Source organism: Pelodiscus sinensis, chromosome 1, assembly GCF_052426305.1.
Source record: "Pelodiscus sinensis isolate ZL-2025 chromosome 1, ASM5242630v1, whole genome shotgun sequence".
NCBI lineage: Eukaryota > Metazoa > Chordata > Testudines > Trionychidae > Pelodiscus > Pelodiscus sinensis.
In genome coordinates, this window is record NC_143052.1 from 78,688,777 (window position 1) to 78,709,722 (window position 20,946).

The 20,946-nt window shown below is 41.0% G+C and overlaps 1 protein-coding gene across 3 annotated transcripts in view; it reads left to right on the forward strand.

Annotated features, from left to right (window-relative positions):
* Nucleotides 1–20,946, forward strand: part of TMTC3 (transmembrane O-mannosyltransferase targeting cadherins 3) — a 60,239-nt gene that overhangs the window by 11,354 nt on the left and 27,939 nt on the right. For all 3 annotated transcript variants that reach the window (XM_075932795.2, XM_006114005.5, XM_089780187.1), the window contains 5 exons: nt 2,189–2,405; nt 5,755–5,973; nt 9,737–9,836; nt 10,497–10,612; nt 20,679–20,851. In XM_075932795.2, coding sequence (XP_075788910.2) covers nt 2,217–2,405; nt 5,755–5,973; nt 9,737–9,836; nt 10,497–10,612; nt 20,679–20,851 — 797 coding nt within the window. In that variant the 5' untranslated portion in view covers nt 2,189–2,216. The remainder of the gene's footprint in view (nt 1–2,188; nt 2,406–5,754; nt 5,974–9,736; nt 9,837–10,496; nt 10,613–20,678; nt 20,852–20,946) is intronic.

Genomic DNA, 20,946 nt, shown 5'->3' on the forward strand with positions numbered 1-20,946 from the left:
CCGGAGGATCTCTTATTCCTACCTGAATATTTGCATCCCTTTTCTGGAAATTGTGGCCAGTGTAGACGTAGCCTTACAGTGTAGACATAGCCTTGCAGACTAATACAGTTACCTCTTTGAAACTTCTGTATGCTGTGTTTGCCCTCTTGTTTGTGATTAGGATTTGAGGGCAAATGCTATAGTTCTGTTATTTATGCTAGGGCTGTTGAATAGTTAAAAGACAATCGCAATCAGATTACAAAGTCATGATTAGTCATAGTTTTGATTGCTCTATTAATAAAATACCCATTCAATAAAATACCAATTTAAATTTATTATAAATATTACTTATTACAATGGATATTTTTACATTTTTAATGTATTGTAATTGTAACACAAGACTGTACAGTGCTCACTTCATATTTTAATTACAAATATTTACACTGTAAATAAGGTATGAGATGAATTTAAAAACTATTTACAAGTATTGTAATGCAATCTCTTTATTATGAAAGTGCAACTTTCAAATGTGTAAATTACAATTTTCTACATAATTTCACTCAACCAAAACCGCGTAAAACGTAATCTTACAAGGCGAAGCATAAAGGGACTCATCATAACCTTTTAGCATATCTGGCACATAAATACCTTGCTACGCTGGCTACAACAGTGCAAGCAGCAGTATCTCCCAGAAATGTAAGCAAATGTGATTATCTTAGTGATTTGCTGAACAAGAGGTGGGACTGAGTGGACTTTGTTTGACGTGAATTGAACAATACTATTTTTTTATCTTTTTTTTTAACAGTGCAAATACATGTATTCAAAAGTGTTATGAATTGAGCACTGTACATGGTGCATTCTGTTGTAATTTAACTCAATATATTTTAAGATGTAGAAAACGTCCAAAACTAGTTGTTATAGATTGGTAAGCTCTATCTGTATAACTTCAATTTAATACTGCGATTAATCACAACTTTTAAAAATGTATTTTGCATTAAAAGTATGCATTATCTGTGATTTATCTATTTTGTTAATAGGCTAGTGGTCTGACTACAAGTGTCGTTGATAGCAAGGCTTAGAGTATGTGATGGTTACTTTTGAATTTTGATAAAGTGAAGTAAGTACAGTAAAACTCCACTTGTCTGGCATCCAGTGGTCCAGCACTCCTTATGGTCCTGCACCAACTAGAACCCGGAAGTGCTCCAGCCAGCCAGACAATTGGAGCTCCTGTGAGCCCCACGTGCCAGGGAAGGGGAGGAGAGGGAAGGGGAGGAGAGGGAAAGGGGATTATACCCCTTTGACGGGTCTGCCGGGACCGCACTGCGTCTGGCGGGATCGGCAGGGAACAGCACGGCGAGGGTCGAACCCTTCACCATTTTTGAAGGGCGGCGGGGGAAGCCCTACGCAGCCGCCTGCTACAGGCCAGCTGGGGCTGCAAGCAGCAGCGGCGTACTTGGGGAAGCGGCAGGGCAGAGCACCCCAGCTCCTCTGCCCCGCCGCTTCCCCAAGTACGCCGCTGCTGAAACTGACGAACGGCGGACTTGGGGAAGTGGCTGAGCAGAGCAGCTGGGGTGCTTCCGGGTTGGTCCCGCAGCGCTGCTCAGGTGAGGGGCAACGCTGCGGGACCAACCCAGCAGCACCCTAGCTACTCTGCCCCGCGGCTTCCCCAAGGCTGCCGCTTGCAGCCCCAGCTGGCCTGTCGCTGGCGACTGTGCAGGGCTTCCCCCGCCTCCCTGCAAAACGGCGGAGGGTTCGCCCCCTTGCCGTGCTGTTCCCCAACGATTTTCCCCCCCACTGGTCGAAGTGCAGACCCGTCTCGGCCCTGCCAGAGAACCTCCTGATACTCCGCCATATCCGATAATCCGGCACCCCCCTCGGTTCCAAAGGTGCCGGATTATCGGAAGTCTACTGTAAATAAAATACAGCCGGAGAGAGATTTGTTTGGATGCTTTTGTTAAGGGGAAAAAGTTTAGTGTCATTTTTCTTAATATTAAGTTATATACAAATTGTTTTGAAAGCCTCAGTGTTAAGCTTAAATTTATTATTGTGGCCTCACTTGGATGTAACTTCATTAGAAGATGAATTTAGTTTTGTAGTATTTATACCTTTTTAATGCAGGCTGTTCTAAATCTACATTCAACAATTAAAGTTGAAATAAACTGAAATAGAAATCAATAAAATGTGTTCATGGAATTGTCCATTTTTCCAGATTTAGTCAATGAAAGCTTGCAGAGAAGATGGCTGATATTAGCTTGAAGGAAATAGCACTGATAATAGGTGTGGTGGCAGCCTGTTACTGGAACAGTCTCTTTTGTGGCTTCGTTTTTGATGATGTTTCCGCAATTCTGGACAATAAAGACTTACATCCTTCTACTCCTTTAAAAAATCTGTTTCAGAATGACTTCTGGGGAACTCCTATGTCAGAGGTAAGTTGGCCAAAAGATATATTGAGTCTCAGAAATACTGCAAATTCTTCAAAATTCCACTTTTTATGTCTTATCATTTCATTTTTTGGGAGAATAGCTTATTTTAAATAATTGGTCAATAATACCAATTTCTAATCTGTTCCTGATTTACATGTTTTATAAATGCGTTTGGTTAATAGAGCAACAAAATATAAATGGTATCACATAGCATGCTTTTATCCATCCATTCTTACTTTTCATATTAAACGTATTATATTATCATTACCCAAAAATGGAAAAACAACAACAAAAACCCTATATAGGTTTCTGTAGAACAGAGGTTTTCAAAAAAAATTCTCAGGACCAGTTGAAGCAAATGGATGCTCATGACCCAACATAATTTGACTGAAGCATGGACTCCAGGATGAGGATACGAGCTTTGGGGTATAGGAGGGGGCTCTGGCTTGGGGGGGGAGTGTCAGGGCTGGGGCAAGAGGGGCTTACCTTGAGCAGCTCCTAATCAGGTCAGCAGTGCAGTAAGGGTGCTACGGTAGGCTTTCTGCCTCTCATGGCACTGCAGACCATGCTGTGCCCAAGAAGCAGCCAGCAGCAGTTTCCTAGCCAGTGAGAGTGCTGAGCTAGTGCTCAGGGCAGGGGGAAGTGTACAGCGCTCTTCCCCTCCACTCCTACCTCGGAGCCAGGACTGTTGCACAGTCTGCAGTGCTAGGACAGGTATGTAGCCTACCTTAGCACTCCCACTAGTCAGACATTCCATGACCCAATACTGGGTCATGACCCATAGTTTGAAAACAATTGTTATTGAAAATGGAAGAAGAGATGGTCTTGTAGTTCATGCAACTGCATGAACCTGGAAGAGATGCGTTCACAGCTCTGCCATGAGCAAGTCACTTTATCTATGTAGGCGGAATACTGGTAAAACTTCCTTTGATTTCATTGGGACCAGGATTTAACATTCTATGCCTCACTTCTCAATATTTCCCTATCTCACAAATAAATCATTAATGTTTTGGAGATAACAGTTGGGGGGCATATAAGTACCCAGATAAGCTTCTATACACAGTCTTTTATATCCTCAGGTCTGATATTAGACATTATGAGAATATATTCATATATGCATGCATCTATTCTAGGGATGTAAAAATGCAGTTAAAAATTTAACTATGTAACTGTTAAAAATCATAGTGGTTACATACATTGCGGACTCTGTAGTATAAAGCTTAAATAAGCTTTATACTGCAGAGTCCACAGCAAAGCCTCCCTAGGGCGGGGTCAGCACAGGCTACTACTGGCCCGCTCCTGGGGAGACTTTGCTGTGGGATCTGCAGCTGGCTCCCCAGGAGTGGGGCTGGCAGCCTCTGCTGGCCCCTGTCCCAGAGAACCAGCATTTTAACTTACAGTGACGCTGGGGGAGGAGAGGCTGCTGGGTCCTCTATAGAGAGGGACTGGAGCAGCCCCCTGCAAGGAGCAAGCGGGTAGCTGTTCCAACCCCTGCCAGTTATCTGGAACCAGTAAGCCTCACCCTTTCATAGGTTTAAGAAACAATCCTCTGACTCTATAGCCGTGAGTTAGGAATTGTGACTGACTTATTAACTGGGAGTGTGAGAAGATAATATTACAGACGTATTATATCTGCTGCCTATGTTAATAGCAACTGAGGTACCCTTTAAAGGAAGAGTTACATTAATATCCTGCTGCTTGTGACTTCAGTCATATGTTAAATGCACAAACTCATTGCATATCTAAGGAAAATTATCTTTATAATGACATGTGGCAATATTGCCAATTCCCAGGAATTTTAGAAAGAGTTCTCATCAAACTGTTTCTCAAAGGCCTTCAATCTGTTTAATTGATAAATCTTATTATTTGATATACTGAATGTACAATCTGAATAGTTTCAACTCAAATACTTTAGAAAAAAATTATTTTTAAGACATTACAAATAGTGTAGATAAGTAATGGTATAAATAGTGTAGATAAGTAATATAATACACATTTTATTTTCACTTTTCTATTTAAACCAAGTACATATACATATATGCCAGAGAAAAGACTGGAACTATGAATAATCACACCAGTTTCTCACTTATGAAAATATAAATGAGTTCCAAGCTTTCTAATGATTCTCCTTCTAAAATGATTTAGAAAATTATGTTAACGTATTGGGTCCTAATCTGAGAAATACTGTGCACTTGAAGGCTTAGGATATTTTTTAGGGTTTACAGTAAGTAGACCTCAATCCTAGCTCTAACTACTAAAAGCATTCCTTTTTAAAAAAATTAATTCTTATTAGGTTCACTATGAGCTGTTAGAGTAAACTATAAAAGCTACTTTAACAATACAACTGCATTGCATATATTTATGGTTTATATTAACTTTCTAAGTACAGCAAATATACTAAAATACTAGATTCATCATAAAAAGTAAAGAGGGATAAGGGTTAAAAAATGGAAGGGGAAGTTACTTTTGTCTTCAGGACTTGGTTAATAATAGACCTCTAAAAAGTCAGCCAAAAATAAAATAAATTTCAGTCTTTACTGATTAGACTGTAGAGGCAGTGCTAAATATGGCTTTGGGTACACCTCTAATTTAGAAGATTGCCTATGAGGGCCAAATAAGAACCTAGATATAAATTTGCTCATATATCAAACTAATACATGTAATAAAGTAGTTACATTTTTACTTTTATATTTTTTGGCCAGTTTATTCGTACTTCATCTAGTAGAACATCAGCTGTGGTAAAGTAACGGATCAGACAATAAACTTGAAAAATATACAAAATCCATTTAGAAGTCTGGGAAACTCATTATTTAGGGTACATCTACACTGTACGGCAATTTCAGGATACTGGAGGTACCCCAAAATAGCTACCCCACATCTACACGAGCTGCCTGTTATTTCAAAATATTTTTCGAAATAACGGGTGCACTATTTCTCCATCCCAGTAAACCTTGTTGCATGATGGCTTGAAATAGCGCATTTTTCAAAATTTTGTGCTGTGTAGACATGCCAAATTTCAAAATAAGTTATTTTGAAATAGATTCAAAATAAGATACATAATTTGTGTTAAACAAATTGCATATCTTAATTCAAGTTTAGGGTACTGTATAGGCACACCTTTACTCTTTACATTTTTTCTATCTTAATTCTTACTGGAATTTTAAATGGATGTCAATCTTTACTTTTTCCTCCAAACTGCTGTGTGTAGTGCTACTCTGAGTTGTTAACCAACTAGTCTTTAAATCTTAGGTAGATTGACTTCAGTAGTGGAAAAAATAGTCGTGTATAGTTGAAAATATATTTATACAAGACCTTTAATGTAAATTTATTATTTTGGTTTGTTTCCCTGTAGGAAAGGAGTCATAAGTCATATCGACCTCTTACTGTCTTCACATTTCGTTTAAACTACTTGTTCAGTGAGTTAAATGCAGTTTCTTATCACCTCCTAAATCTGGTTTTTCATACGGTGGTTTGCATAGTCTTCCTCAAGGTCTGTAAGCTTTTTCTGGACACCAGGAGCAGTATAATTGCATCCTTGCTGTTTGCAGTGCACCCAATACACACAGAAGCGGTAAGTAAACCTGGAAAGGACATTTTTCATTCATTTATTAAAATGTTTTGTTTTATTTTATATTTGCATGTTGTAGATGCATTAGTATATTGCAGTCTCTAAAAGTTTTTATACTGCCATATGTAAGGAAAAAATATCATAAAATTGAACATTGATTTTAACAGTAAGTATTTGACATGGCTTTTGCTGCTCTACAAAAGAAGTTCCACCAATTTAAATCTATCCATCCACTAGGAAAAAAAATTGTGGCTTGCATTAAATCACTCCTGTGATCTCAGTCCAATTTCTAGTGAACCAATGGCTGCATTGCAAAATTAATAATTCAATACAATTGGAAATAATTCAGTCATAGCATGATAGTCAAGAATCATTCACATGGCTCTAGCTAATTCATTTTATGCTTAGTTCTATAATACTATGGGTAAATTTTAAATCCCTTCTGAAAGCGATAATGGATTCCACTCAAGTCATCTTGTCAACTTTTTTCATTACTATACAGCCATCCCAATCTGGCACTTTTCCACAAGTTTGATGTGAAAATATCATCTCTGCATATTTTATCTGGAATGTACACTAAAGCCCTAAAATCATAGTCATTGTCATACTATATCAGACTAGTAATCCAATGTCCTGCCTTTGACTGTGACCAGAAATTTGAGAAAGATGCAAGAATTTTCAAAGTAGACAATTATGGTATACAGGATTATAGACCTGACCATACAGGATGTTCATACCTAACCTCCAGCTGTTAGGATTGGTTATGCCTGAAGCATAAGGACGTCCCTGTTATTTTTGTTCTCTTGTATAATCTGCAGATGTTACCAGTATAAATTTATTATTCTCTTATTGTCCCCCTACTGATCTCTTGATTTCAGAGATTTATTGTGACAGGGATCTTCACAGGTTATTTATGTATTGTATAAAAAAATCCCATTAAGTTTTGAATGATTGCTTTCGATTTCATTGGTTGCTCCCTTCTTCTCCTATTATCATAATTTAATTCGGTGCATCCTGCAAAGTGACTTTATTCTGTTTTATTATTTTCTTATACCTTTATCATGTCCTCTTTTAATCATTATGGAAATATTTTCACTGACATTTATTATCCATCATTGGACCACTTCTAGTTCTGACACTGGATGTCTTTCAGATTCGCCATCTGTCTTGTTTAACACAGACCATCAACTTTATTATCTCCAAGAAAACCTTGTCTACGTGTCTTTTTTATTTTATTATTATAGCTTCAGCTATCTAGACTGGTAGGTTGGTAATGTCACAACTTCCTCTTTTTGGAACAGAGCAGCTCTGGCCTATTTCTATTCCAGAGATTTGTAAAGCATCTATATGGAGCTTTTCAATTTCATCTTTACATAGATTGGGTTTCCGTCCAGGATAACGTTCACAGATCTATTTGTTAGACACTCCTAACCCCAAGAATTGTATTTGTGTCAGAAATTCTCTTTACGTTGCTCATTTTGAAAACTTTCTGAATGTATCTTAGTCCTCCACAACATTTTGCATTATAAATATATTCTCTTCCATCTATACCAAAAAGAGAAACGATTCCTGGTTTTTTTTCCACTTTTAAAGGCATAATTAGATTCAATTTTTGTCTTGTTAATTTTTATTTCTTTTATTTTTGGGATGTGTCTTGATCCTTAGTACCTTGGAGTGGGAAGTGTATCTTTGGGGACAATAAAGGCATCTTATTAAGCATCTCAAACTTTCAAAAATGTAAAGAACTGCAAATGTTTGTATGGTCTTGTGCTTCTAAGTTGTCATAGATCCACAGGTCCAGTGCACACTCATGACTCTGGAACAGTCCCTGTGAGGATTTACCCTGTTTTAAGGTCACTCTCTCATTGGGCTCAGCCCCTTGGTTTAACCACTGCTGAGATCAAACCCTGGAGCCTTCAGCACTCCTGCTTCTTCCATAAACTCCCCATAGTAAATCCACTCAAACTGGACACTGAGATAAGGCTTACATACCCAACTGGAACAGTGTGCTACCTTTTATCCTTACACTGGAGTTACTCTTGGGCAGCCTTGTCAAAGCAGAAGGGTTTATTAGACGTCACATAAGTGTAGAAAGTTCTTAGGTAGCGCAGAGAATAGAAAGTTACAACACGTTCCATTTAGGCATTCCAGGCCTGCTAGAGCCACCTCCTTGCCCTGGTCCAGAAGCATGTCTCCTGCTTCCCGTAGTCTGTCCTATACCCAAGGGCCCTTCCTCTGTTCTTTGTTCTCATTCCCAGACAAAAACAGGTCACCTGGTCATTATCCTTAGCTCTTTGTTCTCCTGTTGGCCAAAATTGATTGGCTTCTGCAATGAGGGAGCCAGCAGTTCCAGGTCATTCATTGCTAGGTAGTGAATATCCAGGCCATTGTCTTCTGGATTTGTCATAGGCATGGGTCCTCAAGGAGCTAGGAGTCGGTTCCATTTCAATTGCTATAAAGAATAAACTACCTCTTCTCACCACCTATTTAATCATGCAACTGTTAGGGGAAACTGAAGCGCACACAGAATTCTTTAAAAAAAAAAAATTCACACTTCGTTACAGAAGCACAAACACAAGAGTGTTAATTCAGAGAGACATATTTTTAAGAAAGAATTACCATTAAGTAGTTCATTTTATTTTCTCCATCTTTTTATTAAACAATGCATTGGTATAAGGGTTGACTTCTCACCTCTCTCTCATCTTTACAAAAGTAGCTGCTAGTTTCTATTTGTGATTCATGACTTGACCAAGTCGCTCTGGCTGTAATTTTATCATTTTATTTCATTACTGAATGTGATACATTGTTTCTTTACCTTGCCTATGTATACACCTTTCTACACAATATGCAAAGGAGGTATCTGTATTAGGGATGTTAGTGTGTACCTGTTTACACAATTAACTGATAAGCCTGGCCTCACCATTACTTACATCCCCTTCTCCCACACACACACCCCTTGATGCCTTTGTGTCTGGCAGGAGACAGCAGGCCGGCTCCCTTGGAGCCGCCCTCCCCGCCACCTCCTGCCTGCTGCCTCCCACAGGGCAGGGGAGGCAGGAGGTTCCCAACATGTACTGGCTCCTGCTAAGCTGACTACCCCCTCTCTCCACGCTGCTGCCTCTGTATCAGGAACAGCAGTGTATGTGAGGGGGTCAGGCAGGAGCCAGATGCTCTCCCCCCACTACCTTTCACAAGGGTAGCAACATGGGAAGCCAATTTTCTAGCTGGCTCCCTGTGCATACTGGCTCCTGCAGAGAGAGATTCCTGCCCCGTACGCTGCTGCCTTCTATGAGAAGCTGGCTGGGGCGGAGGGAGATTGGAGCCGGCTCCTTCCTCTCCCTACCCCCCGTAACCTAAAAAATTCAAAATTTCTATCTTGGTTCACAATTAACTCCCATTGAAATCTTATTGTGTTCTTTGCAGATCTTTGTTATTATGTGTAACAAATACTAAGGTTATTAGTTAGTAGGTACATGGGTAATTCCTGACATTTACCACATGAGGGCACTTGAGGACTAAATATGTAATTGCCAGAAATTGGAGGTAGTAGTTAAGCTGCAGTCTGATCTCAGCTATATAGGTGCAGTTCTAAGTGAATGCCACAGGAATTGCGCTTGCGTACCTATGGAAGATGCAGACTCAATTTTGTTTTTTCTTTAGTTCTTTCACTGGCTTTAACTTCTGCATTATGAGCAATTTTCAAGACCCAATTCTGTTCAAAAGTTAACAATATTTATCTTTTTTTTTTTTTTCCTCCCCCCATTAGGTAACTGGAGTGGTTGGTAGAGCAGAGCTGTTATCATCCATCTTTTTTCTAGCTGCCTTTTTATCATACACCAAATCTAAAGGACCAGACAATACTATAGGTAAATACTTAACATCATATACACGACTTTTGATTGTACTTTATAATTTACTACATGAAGTCAATAAACATAAATATTCTGATATAACTTTAAAAAACCAACTAGTTACTTTAATTCAGACTAATGGTGCCTTTGTAATAACATAAATAATACTTTAATACAAAGTGCCTTTCTTCTGAGGATTTCTTAGTGCTTTACAATCATTAACTAACCCAAAGTACTCTCTAGTAAGTAAGTTTACTATTACTTCGATTTTTAAGAAAAAGAAGGTTCTGGAGTACATAGGCTAATAGACTTTCTGAAATCAGTCACAGATTTGGAAGTGGAGTTAAGCATCAGTCCACCTGTTCTAACTGCTGCAATACTTGAACCTTTATGGAAAATATAGCTTAGAATAGTGGTTTTCAACCTTTTTGAATGGGACTAGTGAACCGCAGCGACTGAAAACTGCAGGTATCATGCCTGCCGATTCTGAATATAAACAAGCTATCTGTAGCCAGCCAGTGGATTACTGTACTCTGGTGGGCCACGTGCCAAAGGTTGGAATCTTGCTGAAATACTGGCATCTGAAAACTAAATAGTTAACTTTAATTAGTTATGTAGTTTGCATGGTTGTGCTGAAAATAGCATGTTTTTTATATCTGTCTTTTTATGTTGCAGTGTGGACTCCAATTGCAGTGACAGTGTTTCTAGTAGCTGTTGCAACATTATGCAAAGAACAAGGAATAACTGTGGTGGGAATATGTTGTGTCTATGAAGTATTTATAGCTCAAGGAGTAAGTAATTGTTGTAAACAATTTTCATTGTAACTTTTTCCTTTGTCAAGGAGGTTTTTTGTTTTTTTTTTTTTTTTTTTGGTAGCAAAACTATGATATTACATTGCTTCAGCAGACAAAACACTGAATGCATAACTGTATTTTTGTGATCTTGGAAAAAATATGTACATGTACTCCCCCACTGTGTCAGGTAAATACATACTAACTCCAGTTATTTTGTATGCAAACAAATATACTAACCAGAATTGAAATTGAATTTAATATCTCCTTGAGTATAGACTAATACTTCTGACCTTTGACGTTTAGGATATATAAAATAACTTTTCCTCTTAAATGAAATTAGAGAAAGTGCTTTCTATGGAGACTTTTCCATTCTGTACTAAAGAACTGCTAAGTGTTCTAGAATATCACATTTGAATTAATTAGCATCTAGATTTTTGTGAAATCTCATTCTGCAAAGACTCTGAAATCAATTTCTAATTAAAATATATTGTGTAATGTAAGGTTTCATTTTAATCTTTAAAAGTTTTTGACTTGTCCACAATATCAGAGAAGCAAAGATAGGGAACATCAGTCACTGGTACAATCTGGCAGCAGCATCCAAGATCCAGAGGCTCTATCGGTCAAATGTCCAAAGGCTATGAGAGTTGTCCTCAATAGGCTCTCATATTATAGCGCAGTCCCATCCGAGAGACTATTCTTGTACTTCAAGGGGGTGTTGGACATTGTAGCCCAGAACGATATGCAGTGTCCAGAATGCCTTCATCCTCTACTCCAGGTTGACTATAAGAGGACCTTAAAGGAGATTTACATTATAAGTAGCAACTAGACTGACCCAATAGCCCCATCAAAGGATGTGTTCGCTACAACCTCCTGAAAAATGAGACGCTGGCTGCTTGGTATTTAATGCCATTTTCAACAAATGGAAACAGTACCCCAGCACCTGAAGATTCATTTCTTTCTCTATTCCACTGTATACAAATTGTATGCCAGCTGCCTTGTGGTTAGAATCGCAAAATAGTCTGTAAATGGAGGCACCATCAGCTCCATCCAGAAGGGCTTCATGTCCTGTAAAGGCTGCTATGAATACAGTTTCGGACTGCCTTCCACAGAGCCAGGTGTGCCCAGAGTCTGTGCCATAATGTGACTCAATCTGGTTACTGCTTTTGTATTGATGCCCCACCAGCACGTTTTTGACACAACAGTTTGAGATGCCTGAAAACTTTCTTGAACTGGTCTGGAAACTATACAAAAGCTGCACCACCACCATCATCTCCATGGAAGGAGACCCCCCCTTCTAATCCCGATCTGCAGTAGCGTGAAGCAACGCTGTTCCTTCAGCACCACTATTTTCAAGTTAGCCATGGTGCCATTCATTCAGTGGTCTAGAGACCGTTTTAACTTGTGTTGAATATCCTGGTCTACACAGAGAGTCTGGTCCTGATTGCAGTTGACCCTAAGGGCCTCCAACAAATGTTCAACATCACCAGCCAGGCTGTCAACTGAATGAGACACTGCTTTATCGCTAGGAAGTGCACATCCCTACATATTGGTCCAGGAAACATGGTTTATATCTATGGTAAATCCATTATCTTCCTTGAGGATTGGCAAGCATACCAACATCTTGGCATGCCCACAGGTTTCTGTGTCCAGCAGACACCTGAAGATACCATCTCAGAGATCCTACATGTTAGCATCAATCCTGGCCATGCATACCTACTGACACCAGGGCAGAAGGTCAGCGCCATCCTGACCCCCGTCTCTCGTATTTCATTTGTCCTGAGGGGATCTGCCATGGTGAAGGTTCTTCACAATAAGGCATACAGCAACCTCAGACAGCTGGTGAAGAAGTGGATGGTTTTTTCCCCAAAGGGTCAAACTGCTATGTATCTTGCACAGGAAGAATGGTGCAACAGATAGGTGATCTGTGCAGTGTTGCTATAATCACTTGTGCCTTCTGGCTTCTGACATGCATGGATGTTCTGGTAAGGAACATTGCAGTGTGTGCTCTGCAGGATGCCATCAAGCAAATCACCAAGACACCTCTAAGATGTTGCCAACTTCCTGAGGGTATGTCTACACTACCCTCCTAGTTCGAACTAGGAGGGTAATGTGTAGGCATACCGCACTTGCAAATGGAGCCCGGGATTTGAATTTCCCGGGCTTCATTTGCATAAGCGGGGAGCCGCCATTTTTAAAACCCCGCTGGTTCGAACCCCGTGCAGCGCGGCTACACGGGGCACGAACTAAGTAGTTCGAACTAGGCTTCTTAGTTCGAACTACCGTTACTCCTCGTGAAATGAGGAGTAACGGTAGTTCAAACTAGGAAGCCTAGTTCGAACTACCTAGTTCGTGCCCCATGTAGCCGTGCTGTACGGGGTTCGAACCAGCGGGGTTTTAAAAATGTCGGCTCCCCGCTTATGCAAATGAAGCCCGGGAAATTCAAATCCCGGGCTCCATTTGCAAGTGCGGTATGCCTACACATTACCCTCCTAGTTCGAACTAGGAGGGTAGTATAGACATACCCTGAGTGACTTGTTGGAGGCAAATTTGGAAGAGATAGGGGAGACTTCACTTCACTCTGGACTCATGTCTGTAATGAAATGCAATACAATGACTGGAGAAGTGTATCAGCTGCCACTGGGCATGGAGTTAGGCAAGTCAGGAGTTGGGATTCCTAGTGCCATAGGTAAAGAACATTGAGTGTGCTGTCCTCACTCAGGAGCCAGAACCAAGCTGCTGAAGAATGCCATTTGTGCCAGTGTGTAGAAAACCTGGAACTGAAGTGGGACCAGGGCAGGGTATTTGAGGTGATATGCTAGAGGGAAGTCAGTAACCACTACCATGCTGGGGCCAGCTTCATCCAGTTAGCTGAGTGCAGGCTCATCATATGATTACTTATTGAGCCATCCACCATGGAAATCAGGACGGGTGATGCAGGGAGTGTGGTTATGCCAACAAGACACTATCCCACATCTTCTGTAGCTGCAAGCCCCACTCCAGAGCCTACCAACTGCAACACAATCTTCCAAGAGTGCCTGAGGAGAGTCATCCTGCCACACCTGAGGAAGGTTGCCATAAATTCCACCATCTCTGGAACAGACAGCCATCTACAACTGTACATAGTTGTCACCGTGAGGTTCAGAAGAAGATCATAATGGTAGACATCACAGGGAGAACAGACCACCAGGCTTCCACAAAGCCCAGTCACAGAAGCTGGAGAAATAAACCCCTCTGGCCAGCACCTTGAAAGCTAGGGATGACAAGGCTCAAACTCTCACTCTGTCAGAGCCCTAAGTGCATGGGACCCAAGTAATGAGTGAAGATGAGAGAATGTGGAATCAGTCAATTCTACCCTCCGCTGATGATGTTGGACGCCATCAGGTGTAAGGATGTTACAATGCCATGGACTAGTTGATAGGCACTTCCACATTCCTCCTTTGAAATGTATGAGAGCCCCCGCTGGGACTCTTTTCTATTTCAAAGGAAGAATGTGGAACTGCACATATAGCCCAGGGCCAGCGGGAAGTCCTGCTGACTCTGGGCTGCATGCAGCATGCCTACTTTGAAATGCACAGGAGTTCCCAGCAGACCGTTCCATACCGCTAGGAGCCTGGGATCAGCTGGGGACTCCCGGAGGACTCCAGGTTTCCCGGCATTTCCCTGGAACCTGAGGTCAGTTGACCCTGGGGTCAGCTGAGGAGTCTCCACCTGACCCCAAGCTCCATGGCTGCCCCTTTGAAAGGCACAGAGGTGGCGTTTTAAAGGTGCAGCCCACTTCACAGCTGCCCCTTTGAAACTCCGCCTTGGGGTTTGAAAGGCACTGTGCCGTGCTGCCACTTTGAAGTACCCTTTCCCCCTTGTTAAAAAATAATACAGTAATTCCTCATTTAACACTATAGATGCGTTTCTGAAAATGTTCATGCTAAACAAAAACGTGCTATGTGGGGTCAATTTTCCCATTAAAAATAATGGGAAAGGTGGGGGATGCGTTTCAGGTGGTGGTGGCAAAGTCAATTTTTTTGTTGGTGCTGGGTTGTCAACGTCAATGTTAGAGATCTAGCAACACAAGTCGTTGTGATTTGTTAAAACACAAAGATAAACACGTGAGTGGAGGAGCGCTGTGACCACATGTGTTCATCTGCTCGTGAGTATTACCACTGTTTTCACCAATTTATACCACTGTGCGAAGTAGTCCGCCACTTAATTATTTTGGTGTTATTTCAAGGACAGTCATGTTATTCGAAAAATGTTCCCTTAAAAAAAAATCGTGCTATTGCAAAAATGTGTTAAGCGGGCACATGTTAAATGAGTAATTACTGTATTTGCTTTCCACAAGTATGTATGTAACACTTCATGAGTAATGTACTTGAATGCTAACAGCTGAACTGTATTGTGGAACTTATTCACCTAAATTTGGATTATTGCTGATTATATACTATATATCTTTCACTTTTAAAACAAAGTTGTGTTTGTAGATAATCTAAGTACTATGCTACAGTGTATAGAAACTCTTTTCCTAACCTTTTTAACATTAGCTATAATTTTTTTCTTTCCTTTGTCTGGAGGTGGTGGTATTTATACCTCGCAACTAAAATGTTTTTTCTCAACATGTTTTCCAGTAGTAGTTTAAATACAGTTAAGTATACTTTTAAGAAAGTTTATATTTAGAAGTTATGGACAGAAATTGCAATAATATGAGCCACAATAATATGAAATTATCAGTTACAAGCATTCAAGGCTACATTTTCAATTTTGTGCCTGCAAAAATCTGCATGTGTGTTTTGTATGTGAAGTGTATGCATTTGTCTTTTAACTGGTCTCTGCCTTGGAAGTTTTGGTCTAGAATTTTTAAACTAATTCAATAGTATTCTTTATATGGTGGATGCTACTTAATAACAGCCATGATATTAGCTTCAGTAACCCATTTTTCAAGAACCCATCCCATGCCACTGACTTTGTTTTGAAAGAAAGGACCTGCCTCGTTGTGAGGCACATCCCAACACTTCCTTCCCTAGCAGCAGTCCTGCAAACTTGCTTGCCTTCAGGGATTACACAGGAAGTAAGAGGTCTAAACAGAAAGAGTGCCAGAGTCCTGGGAAGTTACGTCTCAGGACAAAGTGCCAGGGCTTTTCACAGGGCACTTGAAGCTCAGAGTTGCATAGTACAGTAAAACTCCATTGGTCCGACATCCAGTGCTCCGGCACTCCTGATGATCCCTGGCACCATCGGGAACCCGGAAGTGCTCCGGGCAGCCGAACAATTGGAGCTGCTCTGTACCCGGCTTCCCCGGTTCAGCCACTGCTGAAACTGACCAGCAGCTGAATCGGGGACTCCTGGGGCAGAGCAGCTGGAGTGCTGCAGGGTTAGTCTCGTAGCACCGCTCCTCGGCCCTGCAGGACTGACCTGACAGCACCCTAGCTGCTCTGTCCCAGGTGTCCCCGATTCAGCCACTGCTGAAACTGACCAGCAGCGGCTGAATCGGGGATGCATGGGGCAGAGCCGGGCTATCGGAAGGGGGGGGGCTATGAAGGGTCTGGGGTGGCATCCCCCTCCACCCCACTCCAGATCCTTCATAGCGCCTCCTCCCCCCTTACGATAGTCCGGCATATCTGATAATCCGGCACCCTCTGGGTCCTAAAGGTGCCGGATTATCAGAAGTTTACTGTACTTCTTGCCACTATGTTCCTGCCACAGGATGGCTCTCAGCTTCCTCTCCCTGTGGAAAGAGCCAGCCCATAAACCCCCTTTCTGCTGCTGTCCTACCCCAAACAGATTTGCAAGACTGCAGCCAGCAAAGGCAACAAAGGCACAATGATTCATTATCTGGATAGAGCTCCACAAATTTGCCTTACTGGTAACTGCTTGATAATTACGACTTTTTGCTAGCAACCAAAGGGTTGCTAATAAGCAGAATCTACTGTATTTTCATTAATTTATTATTGCAAAGTCATGAATGATTCTCATATGCCCCATTGAAACCTAGTATGCCACTGCAGATGCACTCCACCTTAATTTCTCCCCAGTAGTAGGTTCACATTAACAACCAAAGGCTGGGAGAAGCCAATACCATAACAAATCAGCATGTCCCCTTTTAATAGTAATTACAATACTCAGTTAATAAGGTCTTCACCTTATTAACTGATTCAGAGAGAGCTGCCTATATAAAAATCCACAAAACAAAGACTCTTGAGTTGGCTTAGACAGGTCTCCTAAATCCTGAGAGAGAAACTAGCATGCACTGAAGTAGGGGTGTAAAATACCTTTTAGTTAACTTGTTAAACTTAACATTTAACCCATTAACTGATTAAGTGGAGCCTTTCCTCCTTGCTGCTGCTCCCTCCCCTACTCCCCTGCAAGACTGGTGACTCTCTCCCCATGTGAGCAACCCTCCACTTGCAGCAGACCACAAGCAGAGGGCTGCTCCCAGTTAACCGTTTCCGAGTAAGCATCGCCCGATAAAGGTGGTGCTTACCAGGTAACCGGTTACTAGGGATGTTAAAATGCATTTATTTGTGTAAACATGTACTCACTGAAACTTTCAGCCGTTACTTGTTTACACGTGGGGGGTGGAGAAGGGCGGGAGCCAGTGCTAGTTGGTTCCCCATAATCACTGGCTCTTGCCCATCTCCCCACACTGCTGCCTCTGCCTCTTCACAGTCTGCTTTGGTCTTAATTATCATGAGCAGTTTGGTATCATCTGCAAATTTTGCCACCTCACTGTTTACTAGGATTGCATTGTCAGACACATATATGAACATAATTTGGTGGTGAAAAGTCAAAATGGTTTCTGTAAAGGGAAATCATGCCTTACTAATCTACTAGATTTCTTTGAGGGGGTCAATAAACATGTGGACAAGGAGGATACAGTGGATATAGTGTACTTGGATTTCCAGAAAATCTTTGACAAGGTCCCTTCCCAAAAGCTCTTAAGTGAGTAGTCATGGGATAAAAGGGAAGGTCCTCTCATTGTAAACTGGTTAAAAGACAGGAAACATGGGTCGAGTAAATGGTCAGTTTTTAGAATGGAGAGATGTAAGTAGTGGTATCCACCAAGGGATCCTATTTGACCTATTTATAAATGATCTGGAGGTGACAAAATTTGAAGATGATACCAAAGTGCTCAAGATAGTTAAAAACAAAGCAGACTGTTAAGACCTTCAAAAGGATCTCACAAAACTAAGTGATTGGGCAACAGAAATGGCAAATGAAATTTAATGTTGATAAATGCCAAGTAATGGACATTGGAAAAAATAATCCTAACTATACATACAATACAACAGGGACTAATTTGGCTACGACTACTCAAGAGAGATCTTGGCATCATAATGGCTAGTTCTCTGAATACATTCACTCAGGCTACGTCTACACTGGCATGATTTTCCGGAAATGCTTTTAATGGAAAAGTTTTCCGTTAAAAGCAATTTCGGAGAAGCGCGTCTAGATTGGCAGGACGCTTTTCCGCAAAAGCACTTTTTGCGGAAAAGCGTCCATGGCCAATCTAGACGCGCTTTTCCACAAAAAAGCCCCGATCGCCATTTTCGCGATCGGGGCTTTTTTGCGAAAAACAAATCTGAGCTATCTACACTAGCCCTTTTGCGCAAAAGACTTTTGCCCAAATGGGAGCAACATAGTATTTCTGCAAAAGCACTGGCAATCTTACATGAGATCATCAGTGCTTTTGCGGAAATTCAAGCGGCCAGTGTAGACAGCTGGCAAGTTTTTCAGGAAAAGCAGATGATTTTGCGGAAAAACTTGCCAGTCTAGACACAGCCTCCGTGTGCAGCAGCAGCCACAAAAGCAAATAGAACATTAGGAATTATTTAAAAAGGGATAGAGAATAAAGACAGAGCATGTTAATGCCTCTATCTAAAATCATGGTGCGCCCCCATTTCGAAAAGTGCGTACAGATGTGGTCGCCTCATTTAAATAAATAAATAAATATATATATATGTGTGTGTATATATAGGCATTGGAAAAGGTTCAGAAAAGGACAATGAAACTCATTAGGGGTTTGGAGCGGGTCCCATATGAAGAGAGACTTAAAAGGCTGGGACTTTTCAGCTTAGAAAAGAGGAGACTAAGGGAAGAGATGATAGAGGTCTATAAAATCATGGCTGGTGTGGAAAAAGTGAATAAGGAAAAATTATTTACTTATTCCCGCAGTATAAGAACTAAGGGTCACCAAATGAAGTTAATAGGCAGCAGGTTTAAAACAAACAAAAGGAAATCTTTCATTCATGCAGCGCATAGTCAGACTTTGGAACTCCTTTCCAGAGGATGTGGTGAAGGCTAGGACTTTGAGAGGGTTCAGTAAAGAGCTAGATAAATTCATAGAGGTTAGGTCCATCAATGGCTATTATTCAGGATGAGTAGGAATGGTGTCCCTAGCTTCTGTTGGTCAGAGGCTGGAAATGGATAACAGGAGAGGGATCATGTGAGGATTACCTGTTCTGTTCACTTCCTCTGGGGCATCTGGCATTGACCACTACCAGAAAACAGGATACTGGGCTAGATGGACCTTTGATCTGACCCAGCATGGCCCTTCTTATGTTCTTATGGCATTTTTGTAGCCAGCATTTCAAGGTATTTGTGCCAGACGTGCTAATCATGCTTTAGATGCCATTCCAGAGGATATACATCCATGCTAATAATGATTGTTAAATAATATTTTTTCAGTTAATCAAGTTCGTTACTCATCTCCTGGGGAGAGAATTATGTCTCTTGCTCTGTTTTACCTGCATTCTGCCAAATACCTTTGGACCTCTCTGGCCCAGCACCTTGGACCAGGGGAGATCAGTGCTGGCCCCTGTGCTGCTGCTCTCTGGGGAGTAGGCAGTGGGGGCAGGGCACCAGCTTCCCAGCTGTTAGGTTCCACTCCTGGCTGAAGTATCAATGTGAGATTTCTAAAGAGAAATCAACTCAACTTAAAGTTTAAGAATCTGAAGTGCCATCCAAAATCTGAGCAGCATGCTATCAGACGTCTTAAAAATAGAGCATCCTGATGTGGAAACTACAGAACCTGAACTACCAAAAAACAAAATCAGTATTCTGGTGATGGTGTCTAATTCGGATGATGACAATGAATCTGCATCATTCCATGCTGCTTTACATCACTGTTGAGCAGAACCCTTCATCAGCATGGATGCATGTTCTCTAGAATAGTTGAAGCATGAAGGGACATATTAATCTTGAGCACATCAGGCATGTAACTCTCAAGGGCACTTTTTGGAAGGATTGGGGGGCAGCAGCCATGCACACTGGGATACAACTTGCTGGGATACAACATTCTGTTCTCTGGACTATCAGGGAGTGAGGGGAAAGTGCTTGCATTCCATGCATGCCTCACACCTGGCTGGTGAAGGAAGCTAATAAGCCAGTTGTGAGAGTCATGCATAGCACAGAGTGCAAGAATTTTCCCCTCACTCCCTGTTAGTCCAGGCAATGGGATGAAAAGCAAGCCAGGTCCTGGAGCACACAGTTGCTCCTCCTCCCACCCATCCACCCTCCTGAAATGGAACCCTTGGTAACACTCTTGTGATGCTAGCTACAATAATGTCATGCCAATGCCTGTTGTTGTTTTCAGGTGACACATAAACAAGAAATAAGCAGCATTATCTCCTTTAAATATAAACAGACTCGTCTGAATGATTGGCTGAATGAGAAATAGGACTGAATGGACTCAGATGCTGAAGTTTTCGATTGTTTTATTTTTAGTGAATAATTCTGCATCTGAAAATTCATCTTTCATGTTACAGAGATTGCACGGTAGTACTTGTATGTGGTGAATTGAAAAACACTTTTTTAATGGTACAAATATTAGTAATAAGAATAAATATAAAGTAGGTGCTGCACATTTTAATAGCATTATTAATAGCTATTAATGTTTTAGTTGCTTAACTTTATTAAAGATTTTAAAAGTTGTTATTTAGTGGACCCAGGTAGGCAACCTTTAACTTAAGCAGGCACTGACCATCTGACTAGAATTTAGTTCATATCGATAAAGTGTAGTGAATAGAGACTAAACAAGAGGGTGCTATCTAATAAATTATATTCTGTTTTCTAGTATACTTTGCCTATGCTGTTGGATACTGCAGTGCAGATTCTTCGAGGAAAAGGCAGTATTCCTTATTCCATGCTCCAAACACTGTTGAAGCTTATTGTTCTGATGTTCAGTACACTGCTCCTTGTTGTAGTCAGAGTCCAGGTCATTCAGTCTCAACTTCCAGTGTTTACCAGGTAAAAAAACAAAAAATATGAAATGTGTTTTATTTTAAAAAATACTGGTAAATCAATTGACCTAATTAAGTCACAACTAAAAATGTCTACCAAAC